This window comes from Meles meles, chromosome 2 (assembly GCF_922984935.1).
Source record: "Meles meles chromosome 2, mMelMel3.1 paternal haplotype, whole genome shotgun sequence".
Classification (NCBI taxonomy): Eukaryota; Metazoa; Chordata; class Mammalia; order Carnivora; family Mustelidae; genus Meles; species Meles meles.
Window position 1 is genome coordinate 63,285,627 of NC_060067.1, and position 14,342 is coordinate 63,299,968.

The following is a 14,342-nucleotide window of genomic DNA, read 5'->3' on the forward strand; positions in this document are numbered from 1 at the left end:
AGGTTATCAGCTTGCAAGAGTTCGAGGCTGGTACCTTAGATTTACTTGCACAAGGGCCTTTCTGTCAAATATCCCAGGGGTGATCTTAAATCCACCTGTTCTGAACTGAAGTCTCATTAGGGGCTGATAATCAAACCCTGGTTTCTCCAGAGTTACAGCTACCACTTGTTTTGGGAATCACCATTTGATATCAAGACTTAACATTTCTAGGGTCCTTCACAGCCACTCCTTCCTGATCAAAGGGCACATGTGGGGTATGGGGGTCACCCGTTTGAACATTTGCCAGGTGAATACTCTACACAAGCCACAGGAAAGTTAGTATCAGGAATATGTTCCTAAGGGCTGGAAGCTTGGGATTTAAAATAAGGTGGTCAGGGAAGGGGACCTTCACTGAGCAAGTGATACTGTAGCAATTAGTTTCTTCTGGAGAGAAGAGTAAATTGCCAAGGACCTAGGGCAGGCCTATCTTGGGGCATTCCTGGAACAAGGCAGACAGTGTGCAAGAGAAAGGTACAGCTGAGAACAGTAGATGGAGTCTCTCCTAACCCTGAGACTTGTTACCTAGGGCCCAGTCATCTGTCTTGCTTGGAGACCTGGGAATTCCTATAAACTTTAAGGTGAAAAGTAGGTTTCGGTTTATAGAACACACAGACTGCAACCTGAAGAACAGACTGAGGTGAAGGTGGGGGACGGTGGTAGGAGCAGAGCCTTGGTTCTGTGGGACTAACAGTCAAGGAGGCAAGAAATGGTTAACCTGGGTAGATTCTAGAAACAGAGCTAACAGGTCTTTCCAGTACATTAGAGAAAGGCTTTTCAGCTTGGACTTCAGTACCCACGGTGCTGTACATATCCTCAGTGAGCCCCCCTCCCCCTCAGGAAAGCTGTGTCCCCCTACTGAAAAAGAAGGCTTAAAGCAACATCTCAAAGCCCTTGCTTTTCCCATTTTCACGCTGCCTCGATCTTAAAAGTGGAAGTTCCCCCTTTCCTTCTGCCTGACTCATAAATCCTGGTTTTCTTAGAGCCTACATGCCCTTCGCTCTCCTCGACTTCTTGGGTTTCTAAAGGAAGTTTTAAGAGAGTTCAGGCCCAGCAAGGCATATCCCTGAAATCTCTGCTGCCAGCGGCTGCTTTAGAGGAAGGGCGACTCCTACTCAGGCATGTTTTTAAGAAAAGAAAAAGCACTGTTTGCAATCCCTGCGCGGGGGCCGACTCCGCCGGAAAGCTAGCGGCCCGGCAACGCCCGCTACGCAAACACAGGGTAGAAAACGGCTTCCCCAGCACCACCCGCCCCCACAACAGCGTGCTGGCGCGTTGCGCGGCCCCCGAACTTCAGCCGGGAGCGGCCGGAGCAGCCCGCCCACCCTGCCGTCCACGAGATCGACAGTACCCAAAAGCGACCGGACACTGAGCCGGCTGCCCGCGCCACATTTTTATGGGGCCGCGTGCAACGTCACTTCCGGGGCGGGCCCCGCGCGGGTGTGGGGGAGGGGCGGCCCAGTCCGCGCAACCTCGCGCGGGCTGCAGCCGCCGAGCAGAGCGCTTGACTATATATGGTCAAAGCTGGGGGCGAGCCGCGCGCGGGATCGCGCTTCCGGGTTCGGCGCGTCCGCAGCGGCAGCGCGCAGGGCAGGGCGCGAGCCGGCCTCAGAGCCCCGGCCTCGGACCGCCCCCTCCGCGCCGGGCACGCCCGGCGCCGCCTCTCCGTCCCCGGTCCCCGGTCCCTAGCCCGGCCTCTGCCAGTCTGCTTCGCGGCGCGAGCGGCTCCGGAGGTCTCAGCGAGCGCGGCGCGGTAACAAGTGGGCGAGGATGCCGTACGAGATCAGTAAGTGCTGCGGCCCGGTGCCCCCCGGGGATGGGCGTCCACGCCGCCGGATCCCCTCGGTCATCGGCGTGGCGCGGGGCGCGGGCGGCCCGGCTGAGTCCCCGGCCGCGGGGGAGGGGAGAGGGAGCGGGCCGGCGAACGCTGCTTCGCCCTCAGGGCGCCCGGCGGCGATCCCCGGCCCAGGGGGTGCCCCAAAGTTGGTGCTGCGGGCTGGGCCCGTGGGAGCCCCCGCGTTCCTGAAGGGCCTGGTCTGGAGCGCAGACCAGGAAGTCGCGCGGTCCCCTGCGCTCCTTCAAAGTGGCGGCCGCCCCTCCCGGTGGAGGCAACAGGTGACCGGCTGAGACCGGTCCAGGTCCCCACTCTCGTCCGCTCCCGGGCCCCGGTCGTCAGTTCGGCCGGGGGCCGAGGTGGGGGCTGCCCCTAATGCGCCCTGCCTGGTTTGTGTCTCCGCAGAGAAGGTGTTCGCCAGCCTCCCCCAGGTGGAGAGGGGCGTCTCCAAAATCATTGGCGGAGACCCCAAGGGCAACAATTTTCTTTACACCAATGGAAAGTGCGTCATTCTAAGGAACATCGACGTGAGTAACCCCTTCCCACCTACCTCCTAGGCGCGGGTTCAGACCCTGGGTGCAATTCCCAGGTTAATTCTCCCTCCCCGATACACCCCTCTCTTCCCTCCCGGCGGCCTGGGGAGGGTGAGAACGCCACGCCCCCTCAGCCTTGGGACCACACCTCGGAAGCCTTGAAGACTGTTTAGGCTTATTTAGGCCCTCTTCTCTCTCTTTCTGGGGAAACTGAGGCTTGGGTTAGTTCAGACCAGAAGTATAAGGGCTCTGGGTTGGGGGGATCAGACACACCCAGTCAGCAGCTGCTTGACCTTGGGGCCGTTTTAGGCATCTGAATCCCAGTGTCCTCATCTGTAAAATGGAAGTGATGATGAGATGAGCCTCCCTTCCCCCCTCTTTCCCGGACTGCCTGTGCCTGCTGAATGAGATGATGTGTCCCTCCAGCCCAGCATGCCTGGCGCACACCCAGCACTTGGTAAATGGTACTTATGTATGACCATTATTAACACCCAGGGTCTCAGTGTGGCAGAGCCAGCAGGACCCATGCTCAGACCTCTGCACTCCAACCTGGTGTGAGCCCCAGTGCAAATCAGGAACCAGTTTATTCCCATGAATCATTTCGACAGACGTCCTGTACCCAGGCTGAGAATGCTTCTTGAGCCAATTTCGTGGGAAATCCTTGCAAATTCTTACTCCTCTGTAATTACTGAAATGACCCAGTCTGCTTTTTGGTCTCCCCACTGCTGGGATTGCACACTGAAATCTTTCTTCTCCCTTCCTCAGGCCGAGTTAGGGTATGGGGGAGGAAAGGTGGAAGTACCAGCACAGCCATTTGTGGGGGGAGGGGTTCCCCTGCACTGTGCTTGGGGTTGGACCTCTGCACAGTATGTAGGTGGATGATTCTGATTGGTCATGCTCCCAAGGGATGTCAGCTTAGATTCACATCTGTTGCGAGTGATTACCCCTGGTGGGCCAGGATTGTTGCTGATCAGATGCACTTGCCCTCGGGGACCTCACAACTGGCTAAGGGAGTAAAGGGGCTCTGGGGGTCTTGCTTTTCTTGCATGTAAAAGGAGAGGGCTCTGCATGATCTAAGGTGCCGTTGCTGCTTCCCTCATCTCTGGGCAAGCCAGCCAGTCACTGTCATTCCTCTGCTCAAGGACCGAGCTCGGAGTGGCAGTTTCAGCCCTGCCCTGGATTGCTGGGCACCTCAAACGAAGGGGTGGGCGGGTGTGAATGCTCACCAAAGGTGCCAGGCTCTGTTGTGCTAGACTCACGGGTTCCTAGAAAGCTGATCTGGCCTCACCCAGAACTGAGGGAAACCCTACCAGGGACTTAGATGGTAATGACGGAGATACCCAGGGTGTGGTCCCAAGATTGTGAGTAAATAAAAGTTCGATGGCCCAAAGTAGATGGCCCAAAGTAGGTACTCGCTTGTAGTTGGGCAAACAAAATGGACTAAACCATTCTCAGGGATATACAGGGTGGGAAACGCTTGAGTTGGCCCCTAAAAATCCTGGACGGGTCATGGCAATCTACATGTGCTTCTAGATGGGGGGGGCCTCACGTGAGGTACCTCATGTCGGATGCCACAAAAGGTTCTTGACCAGCGGCATCTTTCAGCCCTGTGGGCCCATTGCTCTGCAGAGGGGTCAGGCCAGCAAGGTGAAGGAGGCCAATCCTCGGAGCTGCTTCCGGTGAGAATTATTCACAGCTGCACACAGGCACCTCCACCCCCCTGCAAACATTCCCCTGCTTGTGAAACCCAGTTCACTCATTCCTCGGAGGTGTTTTGTTTTTGTTTTTGTTTTTTAAATATTTATTTATTTGACAGCCATTACAAGTAGGCAGAGAGGCAGGCGGTGGTGGGGGGTGACGGGGGGAGAAGCAGGCTCCCTGCTGAGTAGAGAGCCCAATGCGGACCTGAGCTGAAGGCAGAGGCTTCACCACCAGGCACCCCTCTTCGGAAGTCTTTATTTTTATTGGTACCCGAGTTCACCATTCTCTCTTGAGGGTGTGTCTGCTTTTCTTTCCCAGCTATTTGTAAGTTTCTGTGGGGCCCAGACAGCATGGGAAGCTGCTAATGTGTTCCTGTTCTGGGTGAAAATTTGGCCCTTAGGCCCTTTTTGGATTGGGGGATCATTGGTACTCGGTTAAAGATGGACACCATTTTTAGTGGGGTACAGCATTCCTGGGAAAAGTTATGGGGAACCCTCATGACCATTCAGGAAGTAGGAAAGATGATGGTCTGGTTATATTATAGGTTTGGGCAAGAGAGGAAACCCAGAAGAAAAGATTGGAATTAGGTCAAGGAATGTACAACAGATGTCTGCTTGGCGTGTCCAGACCACATTCAGGTTCCCCATGTGTCCTTCCCCTAAAACAGCAATGCCATTTTTCCAGCCATTTGGGCCCCAAACCTGGGACTTCTGGATTTTCCTCTTTTTCTTCCATCCCATAGTTCATTCATCAGTGGATCCTAGTGTCCATTGTCAAACTAACTTCAGAATCTGACATTTTTTTCTACCTGTTATGTTTTCCACCCTCCTCCAAGCTACCATCCTTTCCGGATTGCAAAACAGAAAACCCAAACTGGTCTTCTTGATTCCAAGGTGGCTGTCCGCCAGTCTGTTCTCAGCTCAGCTGGACCAGTTACGTTAAAATATGAGACGGTGTCCATTGCCTCTTTGCTGTGCCTTACCATGCCTGATACAGCCTCACCATCTAGCCTGTCTTTTCTGGTCTCACCCCCAAACCTCCCTCCCTCCCCCTTCCCACTCAGCTCCAGGCACTCTTGCTTCCATGCTCTTTCTGAAATCTGTCACGGATCTGTCTCAGGGCATAGGACTCCGTAGCACTCCCATCCTGGCCTTTTCTGCCCCTACGTACCAACGCAAAGTGAGCCAGCAGGCAGGCCATCCAACGACTGTGTGCAGCTACCTGTCTCCTGGGACTGGACTGGAAACTCCTTGAAAGCAGGGCTGGGATCTCCGCTGTTTCATTCACTGTTTCATTCCTCATCCAGGAAAGTACCTGGCCCATAATAGGTGCTCAGTGAGTTTATCCGTTGGTCAAAAGGCCTTGAAAGTGAAGCTGTGTCATGGAGATAATAGGCAGCCGTCGCAGGCTTTATTGCCTGGAAATACAAAAAGCTCAGCTTGCTTGAGGTTGCTGGAGCTCAGTTTTGTGGCATTTCCCTCCTTTCAAACCAAATAGGTATCCGTACCCATATGACTTCCTACTTGGAACCACTGCCGTCACTCATTGTGTTGACTTAAAAGTTGTTTTGTGAACCCAGTATAATGGCACTTCATAGGTTTGTGGAAAAGAATGTTTCTTACCTATTTTCTTTCAACTCACCTGAATTAAAGCATGCAGTGGTGTGGCTGTCTACCAGAAGGGGAGAGCCTGGTATGTTCTCAGCATGGGTCCGGCATGGCCACTGCCCCTGCTGATTCTGCAGCAACAGGAAGAGTTACTCCCAGTGACTGTGAAGGAGGCTCTTCAGGATTCTGAGCTGCCCAGCATCACGTCCCTGTACAGAACAGCTTTGGCACATGAACTTCCCAGCAGAGGCCCCTCGAAAGCTGCCAAAAGCAGCCAGCAGATTTGCTATAAGGACAGGTTTGGAGCTTGCTTTTAAAGCAGTCCAGGCCCTAGGTTGTAGAAGTAAAATACGTATGTTTGACAAAGTTACGTATATAAAATCCAATTCTAGGAAGTGATATATTTGTTGCAGTTCAACACAGTCTGCTTCAAAGCACAGTGTCAAGTTCGGGGTGGTTGAATGTGAGTGCCGAGTTTCTCCTGCAGTGATCTGCTGCCAGCCCTGGGCGGAAGGACCACCTGTGTGTGTGCCCCCCATGGGGTGGGGGGTGTCTGCGAAGGGACAGATGGCTCCAGAAGGATAGACATTGTCCCTTCTGTCTATTTGCACATGCCTCCTGAGTCCGTGCTATACGTCCAGGATGACCACCAGCCCTGTGGGGAGCCCAGATACAAGGGAGGCCAATCCTACACAGAATTCGTGGTCTTGGGAGCGACATAAGCTTCCAGGTGGCAGGAGGGAATGCTGTGTTGGAGTACCATCCGGGCACGTGAATAGGCAACACATGCGTGAGATTGAACCAGGAGAGACCTGAGGGTTGGATCTTTAAGAAGTGAGAAGACAGGCTCAGACCAGGCCACGGAGCTGCCTGGAGCCCAAGTGACGCGGTGGTGACTTACTTCGTGGACTAGTGATTCTTGGGTGCTTTGGCTGTTCCACATCCAGTCTCATGGGGTTCCCTGGTGCCCAGGATAGGCATTTCCTTTCCATCCCTGCCCCACTGCCCTGCCCCCCCACCTCCTGTACCTTGAGCCCCAGTGAACCCTGTTATACGTACTTACCAAGCATCTGCTTTGTAGCAGAGCCCATGGGCCTGTCCTCGCAGAGCTCGCGGTCTAGTGGGGAAAACCAACTCTGGGAAGTGGATGGGGCTGACCCTGAGAGGAAGCACAGGTGCTGTAGACAAATGAAGCAGGTTTGGGCAAGAGGGCCTCTACAGGGTTGTAGAGTTCCAGGGCCGGAGCCTGGGTGTGGGGGGCTCTAACTGTGGGCGATCAGGCAGCCCTGTGTCGGAGGCTGCCAGAACCATTAAGAGGTTAGGCAGACCAGTAATATGATTGAATCTGTAGTTGAGATTGTTCTGTACCTAAGATTTGAGGTTCAAGATGAAAACACCCAGCAAATGCTTATCAGCACTTGGTAGAACCATTCTTTGGTTCTTAATGTTTCCTGCATTCACGAAGCTTATCTTGCTGAGCCCTGCCTGTGACCACAGTGTCCAAGATTCAAATCAGTAATTGTGAGATTTTGCCCCCAGCCCCATCCCCTAAGATATTTGGCAACATCTGAAGATGTTTTTTGTGTGCTATGGGTATCTGTCTAGTTGGTAGAAGCCAGGCATGTCGCCAAGCATCCCACAATTCACAGGGCTGTGCTACAAGTTATCTGGCCCACAGTATCAGTAGTGTTGAGATTGAATGTTACCCTTGGTGGATAACATTCTAATGATCTGGTTAAGCACTTTAAAAGAATGTCCTGGGTGATTTGGGAACAAGAAAGAAGAACCAGTTGTGCCACTGAGCAGCAGGGAAGGTTTTTGGAGAAGGGGAACATTTGAGTTACGTTTTGGAGGATAAGTATGAGTTTTCCAGGAAGAGGAGTGAGAAAGTGGAGATAGGGGAGAATCTAGACAGGGAGCCAAGTGTGCACCAAGGTTAGAAGTTAGACTTGTGTGCTCTCACACAGTTAGGGGCTCCTGCAGGGGGGTCCGTGATTTTGATACATTTCTTACGTGTTTCTGCTCCTGGAGGTATAGAGAGGGATATCAAGGCCTTCAAGGTTACAAAGAAAACAAGGCCTCATCCCTGAGGCCAACAGAGAGGTGGTACTGGTTCTGCTTGGGTTGTGGAAGTCAACCCTGCCCTAAAATGGCTGGAGATGCCCATTTGGGTCCCTGTGCTGTCTTGACCCCTGGACTGTTCCCCCACCAACCCATCTTCCCCCATAGGGCCTCATTATAGATCACATGTAGACGCTGGAATGAAGAGGGCTCTTTTTGCTTCTCTTCTAAAAGTCCCAGTGGTGGAACCTGCCCACTTTTGGTTATGGTGATAGCTCCTATAGAAGGACTTGGACCTCAGACTCTGGTCAGCTTACTAGTAGCTTTTACGCACTGCTTTTATCTCTGCTCCCTGAGATCTTACCCAGAAGATGGCAATTTCTCCACTACATACCATCCCATCATGGGCACTGCAGTCCTCTCCCCACCTCCCCACCAGCCCTGCCCATGTTCAGCTGTTCTTCAGGGAACACAGATGTGTGCCAATCCAGCAGGCAGCCTGAGCCCTGCCTCTGGCAGAGGAGCTCCTCGTGCATGAGTACATTTTGTGCTGGGCAGTGGCTGAGCACTTACTGTACTTTAACCGGTTTGGTTTTCTGATCTGGAAGAGTAGGGATAATAGTCATGCGGTCATCATGAGCTTTTTTTCATTCACAAGTATCCCTAGAGGGTTGCCTGGGCTGTGACGGTCCACAGTGCCTTCCTCACAAGTCTCTAGGCAACACAATCGCCGTGTTGCCTAGAGACTTGCTCTTTTTAAAGATGTGGACACCAGACCCCAGGAGGTGCTGGCATCTGACCCAGGCAGCCTCCCCCAGACTCCCTGCAGGACTGCTCAGTAAGGCTCTGGGCGGATAAGAGGAAAAGAGGGAGGGCAGGAAGGAAGGTGCCACTGTCCTGTGTGCAGAGGTCCCTGTGTTACAGCTTGATTTGCTGCACTGGGAAGGGATTGAGCCAGGAGGCAAGAGGGACAGGCCCTCAGGGAGCAGCAGACCATGCAGGACTGCTGAATGGCCCCAGGCAGTTCTGGAATCCTTACCTGTCGGGCAGACTAAAGTGCTCCTCTGAGTCAGAGAATCAGGCTAACGATGGTACCAACCACAGGTAAGAGAATAGAACTGAGGAACAAACGCCCTTACCTGACTTCAGGTTCCCACGCACGCCACTTACCAGCTGGGTAGCCTTGCGCACATCCCGTTCTCTATCTGCAGCTTCTTTGCCTGTGAAGTGGGTTATAAAGTTACCTTCCTATGAGGTTTCAGAGAAGTCAACAGAAGGGTCCACCCTCATGGCTGAAAGTGAACCATCTGGGCACGATGTTTCAGAACCGGTTCTCGGGGTCTAGCCAGCCTTGGCCTTTTGGGGTCTTTGGAGGCGGCTGTGTTGGGTCACATCCAGGCCCTGCCCCTGTGGGGCCCACTTAGGGAGAAGGCACATGGATGTAAGTGTGGCATGTGGTACAAGGCAGTAAGTGGTGAGGGTGGTGGGGTGGGCCGCCAGGGCACACGGTGGGCATTCCAGGCTGGATGAGATCATTTCCAGTTAGGGCAGCAGGGAAGGATTCTCGGAGGTGGCCTTTGCCTGCGTGGTAGAAGCTAATTAGGAGATGTCATTGAGGACCAGGGAAAAGGGAAGGAGTTCCAGGCAGAGGCAGATAGAGTGAAAAAACAAAAAGTCACTCAGTGATTTCCTGATGGAAGGAGCAGGCATAATGGGAGATGGACTTTGGATTGTCAGTGGGGGTGCCGTTCCTCTGGGCCAGCTGCCTTGGTGGCAGGTTGGACTCGTACAGAGTACAGAGCATTCGCTCACTGCTGGATCCGCAGGGCCAGCCCCGAGTGGGTGCAGGGAGTTCTTGGAAGGAGTAAATGAGCCACGCTTACGTGTTCTGTCTTCTGAGGCAGTGAGGTCGGGGCTCAGCTTCTGGGCCCCAGCTTGCGCTCTGGAAGCACACATATCTGTGTGGCTGCTTCTCGCTGGACTGCTGCGCAGTAATTCAAGTCTGTCCTTAGTCATCAACAGAGGTCCCTGCACATTGTGTTGGATGCACAGGTCCAGTTACCAGGGACTGCTTTTAGGAACTAGAAATCGTTAGAAAGCCCATGCTCTGAAACACAATCCTCCGGGAAGGTCACACTCACAATGCCTGGGCTGGGTCTGGAGGAGCCCAGGGCTTTCTCTCTCTGGAGGCTCTAGGGGCCATGAGCTGCTCCAGGAGAGCATAGAGGCCCGGGGTCCAACAGCTTCTACACTGGTTGCTCAGGGAAGCCTTCCCAACCTCCTGATAAGTCCACCAGGCTCCCTGTGGCTCAGGAGCTGAGGTCAGAGCTGCCACGCCCTGTGACCTGGGCCAGTCACTGACCTCACTGTAGATGGTATAGTGACCTCTGATCCCTCCTCAGCCCTGAGGCTGAGAGGACATAGGACCTGAAAGAGCTTTGGGGAGTCGGTGGCTCAGTTAGGCACACCCCGGATAAAGTGAGTTTTGGGAATCCTCCCTTGATGGAGGGAGTCTCCTTGAGCAGGGTGGAGACTGGGAGGGCGTGGGGGTTTGGATTTGTTTCCTGTTTGACAGGATTGGCAGAAGGAAGTCTGGTCTTGGGGATGGGTGTCTGCGCAGGTGGGAGGCTGGGTGGTACGTAGTCTGCAGGGGAGAGGGCCTCCTCAGGTTGGGCCGAGGTGCCTTCTGTCGTCTGGCTCCCACTGTGGCCAGAGCGCCCCCACCTTGCTGTCCCCACAGGTGTTTGCAGGGTCTGCAAGGCACATGGTAGGCCCTCCGTGCTCGTGTCTTTTCCTTAGATCTGTGCCTCTGTGTCCTCTCCCAGGTGTGGGGGCAGCCTTCCAGGGCTTATGCCAGGGCCTTAGCAGCCCTGAGCTCTGCCCCTCACCTAGCAGTGTTGCTGAGTGCCCCCTGCCAGACCCTGAGCTGCAGGTGGTGGAGGGAGGGGTGCTCCTGTTATAGCCCTAGGTTGGCCTGGGGAGTAAAGGGGCCTTGGCCCCATAAGGGCATCAGCCCAGGGAGTGGCTCCTTAGCCTGGAAGAGAAGACCTGTGGGGGTCCTGTGTGGGGGGTGGGGGTCCGAGAAGAGTGGAGGCAGTGGGGTTCGGCCTGTCTTGAACCATCTCTCAAGGCCGCCAGGGAGGGGAAGCCCATGCCCTAGCAGGAATGTTCCTTGGTGCACCCGGAATTGGCTTTCTTCCCATCACTGGCTCATTTCCCCTGTTGCCTAGCCCTGCCCCAAATAAATTACTCACCCAAGTCCTATTCTCCTTGCCTGAGGCGGCAGGAGAGGGAGGGCAAGTGAGGGGAGCTGCCGCCAGCCAAGGGGGGGGGCGGTGTTGGGTACAAATCCTGGTGCCTTGTGGCCTTAGCTGATCTGGAATGAGCCTGAACTGGCTAGACGACAGTGGGAATGGCAGAGCTATCATTTCTGCCTCTAGTAGCCAGCCTCCTTGTGTGTACTAAACCGAGGTGGGGAGTTTGCAATGAACCCAGATGAAGTCATTATGCTCAGTTTGGAGAATTTGGCCCCCTCCCTCGCTGGCTTAGTTGTATTTGCAGTGCAGAGAAGAGAGATGTCTCATCCAGCCCAGGATTCTGGAGCTGAGCCTGCTGGGGATGACCTTGGGTGTTTCATGTCCCCTGGACTCGCCACCCTGACCATTTAGGGTAGGGAATGTTTAGGGGCAGAACTTCTCCCAGGGCCAGTGCCTACTCATCTCGCATGCCCACCCTTTTAAAAGCAGAGCCCAGTGGGGCTGAGTGCCAGCATGGGTCGTCAGTTGCCCATGGGATGGTTTCTTATCTGTAAAATGGGCTCATGGTGCCCCCCCCCCCCCGCCCCATGTAGAATGTAAGACCCCTCAGTCAGCCTTGAAACACACCTGGAAAGGATCTTGGGGTTGGGGGAGGTAGCCTGTCCACAGACCACTTTTGGCCCGCTTCTTTGCAAGGGATTTTGTCCATGTTGGGGTGTTAGGATAAGAAGCACTAATCTGGGCTGGAATGAGTTGGATTCAGCAGATGTTAATGGATACCAGGCATCTTAATTTTATTGAGGCATAGTTTAGATACAGCAAGATTTATCTGCTGCTCAACGTGACAGATACTCACAGCCCCATAAGCACCACCACAGTGATTTCCAGAAGGGCTCTCTTAACCCATTGCCGTCAGTGGGCTCCCTCCATACCTAACACCTGGAAAGGACCAATCTGCTTTCTGTCCCTTTAAGTTTGCCTTTTCTAGAATGTCATAAGAAAGGAGTCCTGCAACCCAGTGTTGTCTTTTGTGTCTGACTTTTTCGTAATGCCTTTGAGGTTCACTGGTGTTGCTGGGCATGTTAGTGTATGCCCCCCTTGGTTGCCGGAGCGTGTTCCACTGTGGATATAGGGTGGTGTTTCTTCCAGTGTCTGTTGGTAGACATTGGGGTTGTTTTCTAGTTTGGGCTGTTAATGAGTAAAGCAACTATAAACCTTCATGTATGTGTGTCTTTTTGTGGATGTGTGCTTTGGTTTCTTGGGTAAATACCGAAGGGCGGGATTGCATGTTTGGTGTGTGGTAAGTATATGCTTAATCTCATGAATCACCAGCCAGACTGTTTTCCAGCTCCATCATTTTGCATTCCCACCAGCTACACGGAAACTTTCCAGTACATTGTGCCCCCGTCCTTGCCAGCATTTGGTGACATCAGTCTTTTAATCTTCCTGATTCTAGGGGGTATGGAACGGTATCTTTCTGTCGTTTCTATTTGCTTTTCCCAAAAGGCTAAAGACCTCGAGCACCTTTGCATATGCCTGTCTGCCATTTATGACATCTTGTTTTGAGTACCTGATACCTTTCTAATTTCACTAGCAAATGTTTATTGCAAGATGGATCAGTTTATGAAGCATGTATATTAAGTGCTCACTACATCACATTAATGCCGAGTGTTAAGTCTTAGGGTGAAAAGGACTTCGTAAACTCCCCCCCCAAAAAAAACATTTATTGACCACTGGCTATCTGTGAACTGCTTTGATGGCTGAAGAGATAAATGCACTTGAAGCAGGTTGCAGAAAAACTAATTGGAAGCGATGACAAGAAGGTTTGGGACTTCAGGTTTCCCCACTATCCAAAACCAGAGCAGAGCGTTCTTTGAAACCTCATGTGAACCAAAATGGCCTAAAGCAAAGAGGCAGTTACCATTACTTTATATGAAAAAGAGTATAGAGTGTTCCTAGACCCCCCCAAAAATCACCTCTCCTGGCTTTTCTGATACCTTAGGACGTGTCTTGCTAACAGATGCATGAAATAAATGGAGAGCCCAGGTGCTCCCAGACACAGCTTGGAGCTCTGGCTGTTTGATACTAAGATGCTGAGTGTGGCTCCCAAGGAAGGAGCTGGGGGTCACCCCTCGCTGCTCTGGGGTGCCTGCTACCCCAGACCGGCTCATCTCACCACTGAAACAGGGCTAAATGCTATTTTGTTTTTTTGCCTTTTTTCATGGAAGTGAAAATCCTGTGTGGCTTGCTGTCGGTTAGTGAAAACCAGTATTAATGTAGATCTTGTGGAAAAACAAAGTGGCATAGTGCAAATTTGTAAATGCAGGGGATACCTGTATCGTGTGTCCTGAGTACCTTAGGGAACAAAGTAAATGATTTAAGGAGCGTAGGAGGTTTCGTGCAGGAAGTGGCCCTGCAGTTAAGCCTTGTAAGTAGGGGTCAGAGGGCAGATGGGATGGTCCTGGCAGGCCAGGGGAATGCCAACAGGAATGCCAGAGGTGGCTGGTGGTGGGCGGGGCTAGAATTTAGGGTCAGCTTCTCTGGTCTCAGTCTGGTAGAGTCAAGGGCTGGAGATCATGTAGCCAGAAAGCTGAGAAAACTGCAGGCCTCTGACCTTGCGGTCAGGTTGGAGAGCAGTGGGGACACCTGGGCGTCAGGCCAGATGTTCCTGCAGCAGCCACCTCTAGAAAGCAGGCTGTCCACACTGGAGCCTGATGTGTCCTCAGCCTCCAGCCAGGGAGATGTGGCCTCTTTGAAGAGCGCTTGGTTCGTAGAAACCTGACAGCAGGAATGGGGAGTAGATGACCGAGCCTTTATTCCCTCCAGAAAGAAAGCCCAGCCATAGAGACAGATTGAAAGCATCTCAGTGTATGTGTTTCCAGTTTGCTGAGGCCACTTGAGTGTGTGTGGAAGTGGGGGTGCCGCAATCTTCTTCTGGTAAATCAGACATTAGAACCTTCTTGCCGAGTAGTGGTCCCAGACTCCGGCCCTGTTCTCGCTGTGAGTCCAGCCAGCCTTCCATCTGGGCTACGAAGCAGGCGGTAAAGTCCACACTTCCCGGTGAAGGTTGTGACAGGGGTAGGCTCCCAGTGCTGCGCCCCGCCAGGCTGCTGGAGCTCAGAGCCAGGGCTCCGTTTCGGGCCATCCACTGCTTGGTGTCCGGGGCAGAGCTGATTCTGAACAGGGAGACCAGCACACAACTGACTCCGGGAAGCTCCCCACCAGGAAGAGAGAATGGTAGACTTTTCTCTCATGAAACTTGTCTTGAGTGTATCTTACAAATACGTATTTGTACCATGTCAGGTGCAGAAAA

General features: G+C 53.2%; 1 protein-coding gene across 1 annotated transcript in view; it reads left to right on the forward strand.

Annotated features, from left to right (window-relative positions):
- The first annotated feature begins 1,640 nt into the window (after window positions 1-1,640).
- The window catches only part of WDR1 (WD repeat domain 1), a 42,912-nt gene continuing 30,210 nt past the window's right edge, over window positions 1,641-14,342 (forward strand). The window contains exons 1-2 of the mRNA XM_045990556.1: window positions 1,641-1,822; window positions 2,276-2,397. Of these exons, the coding sequence (XP_045846512.1) occupies window positions 1,807-1,822; window positions 2,276-2,397 (138 nt within the window). The 5' untranslated portion in view covers window positions 1,641-1,806. The remainder of the gene's footprint in view (window positions 1,823-2,275; window positions 2,398-14,342) is intronic.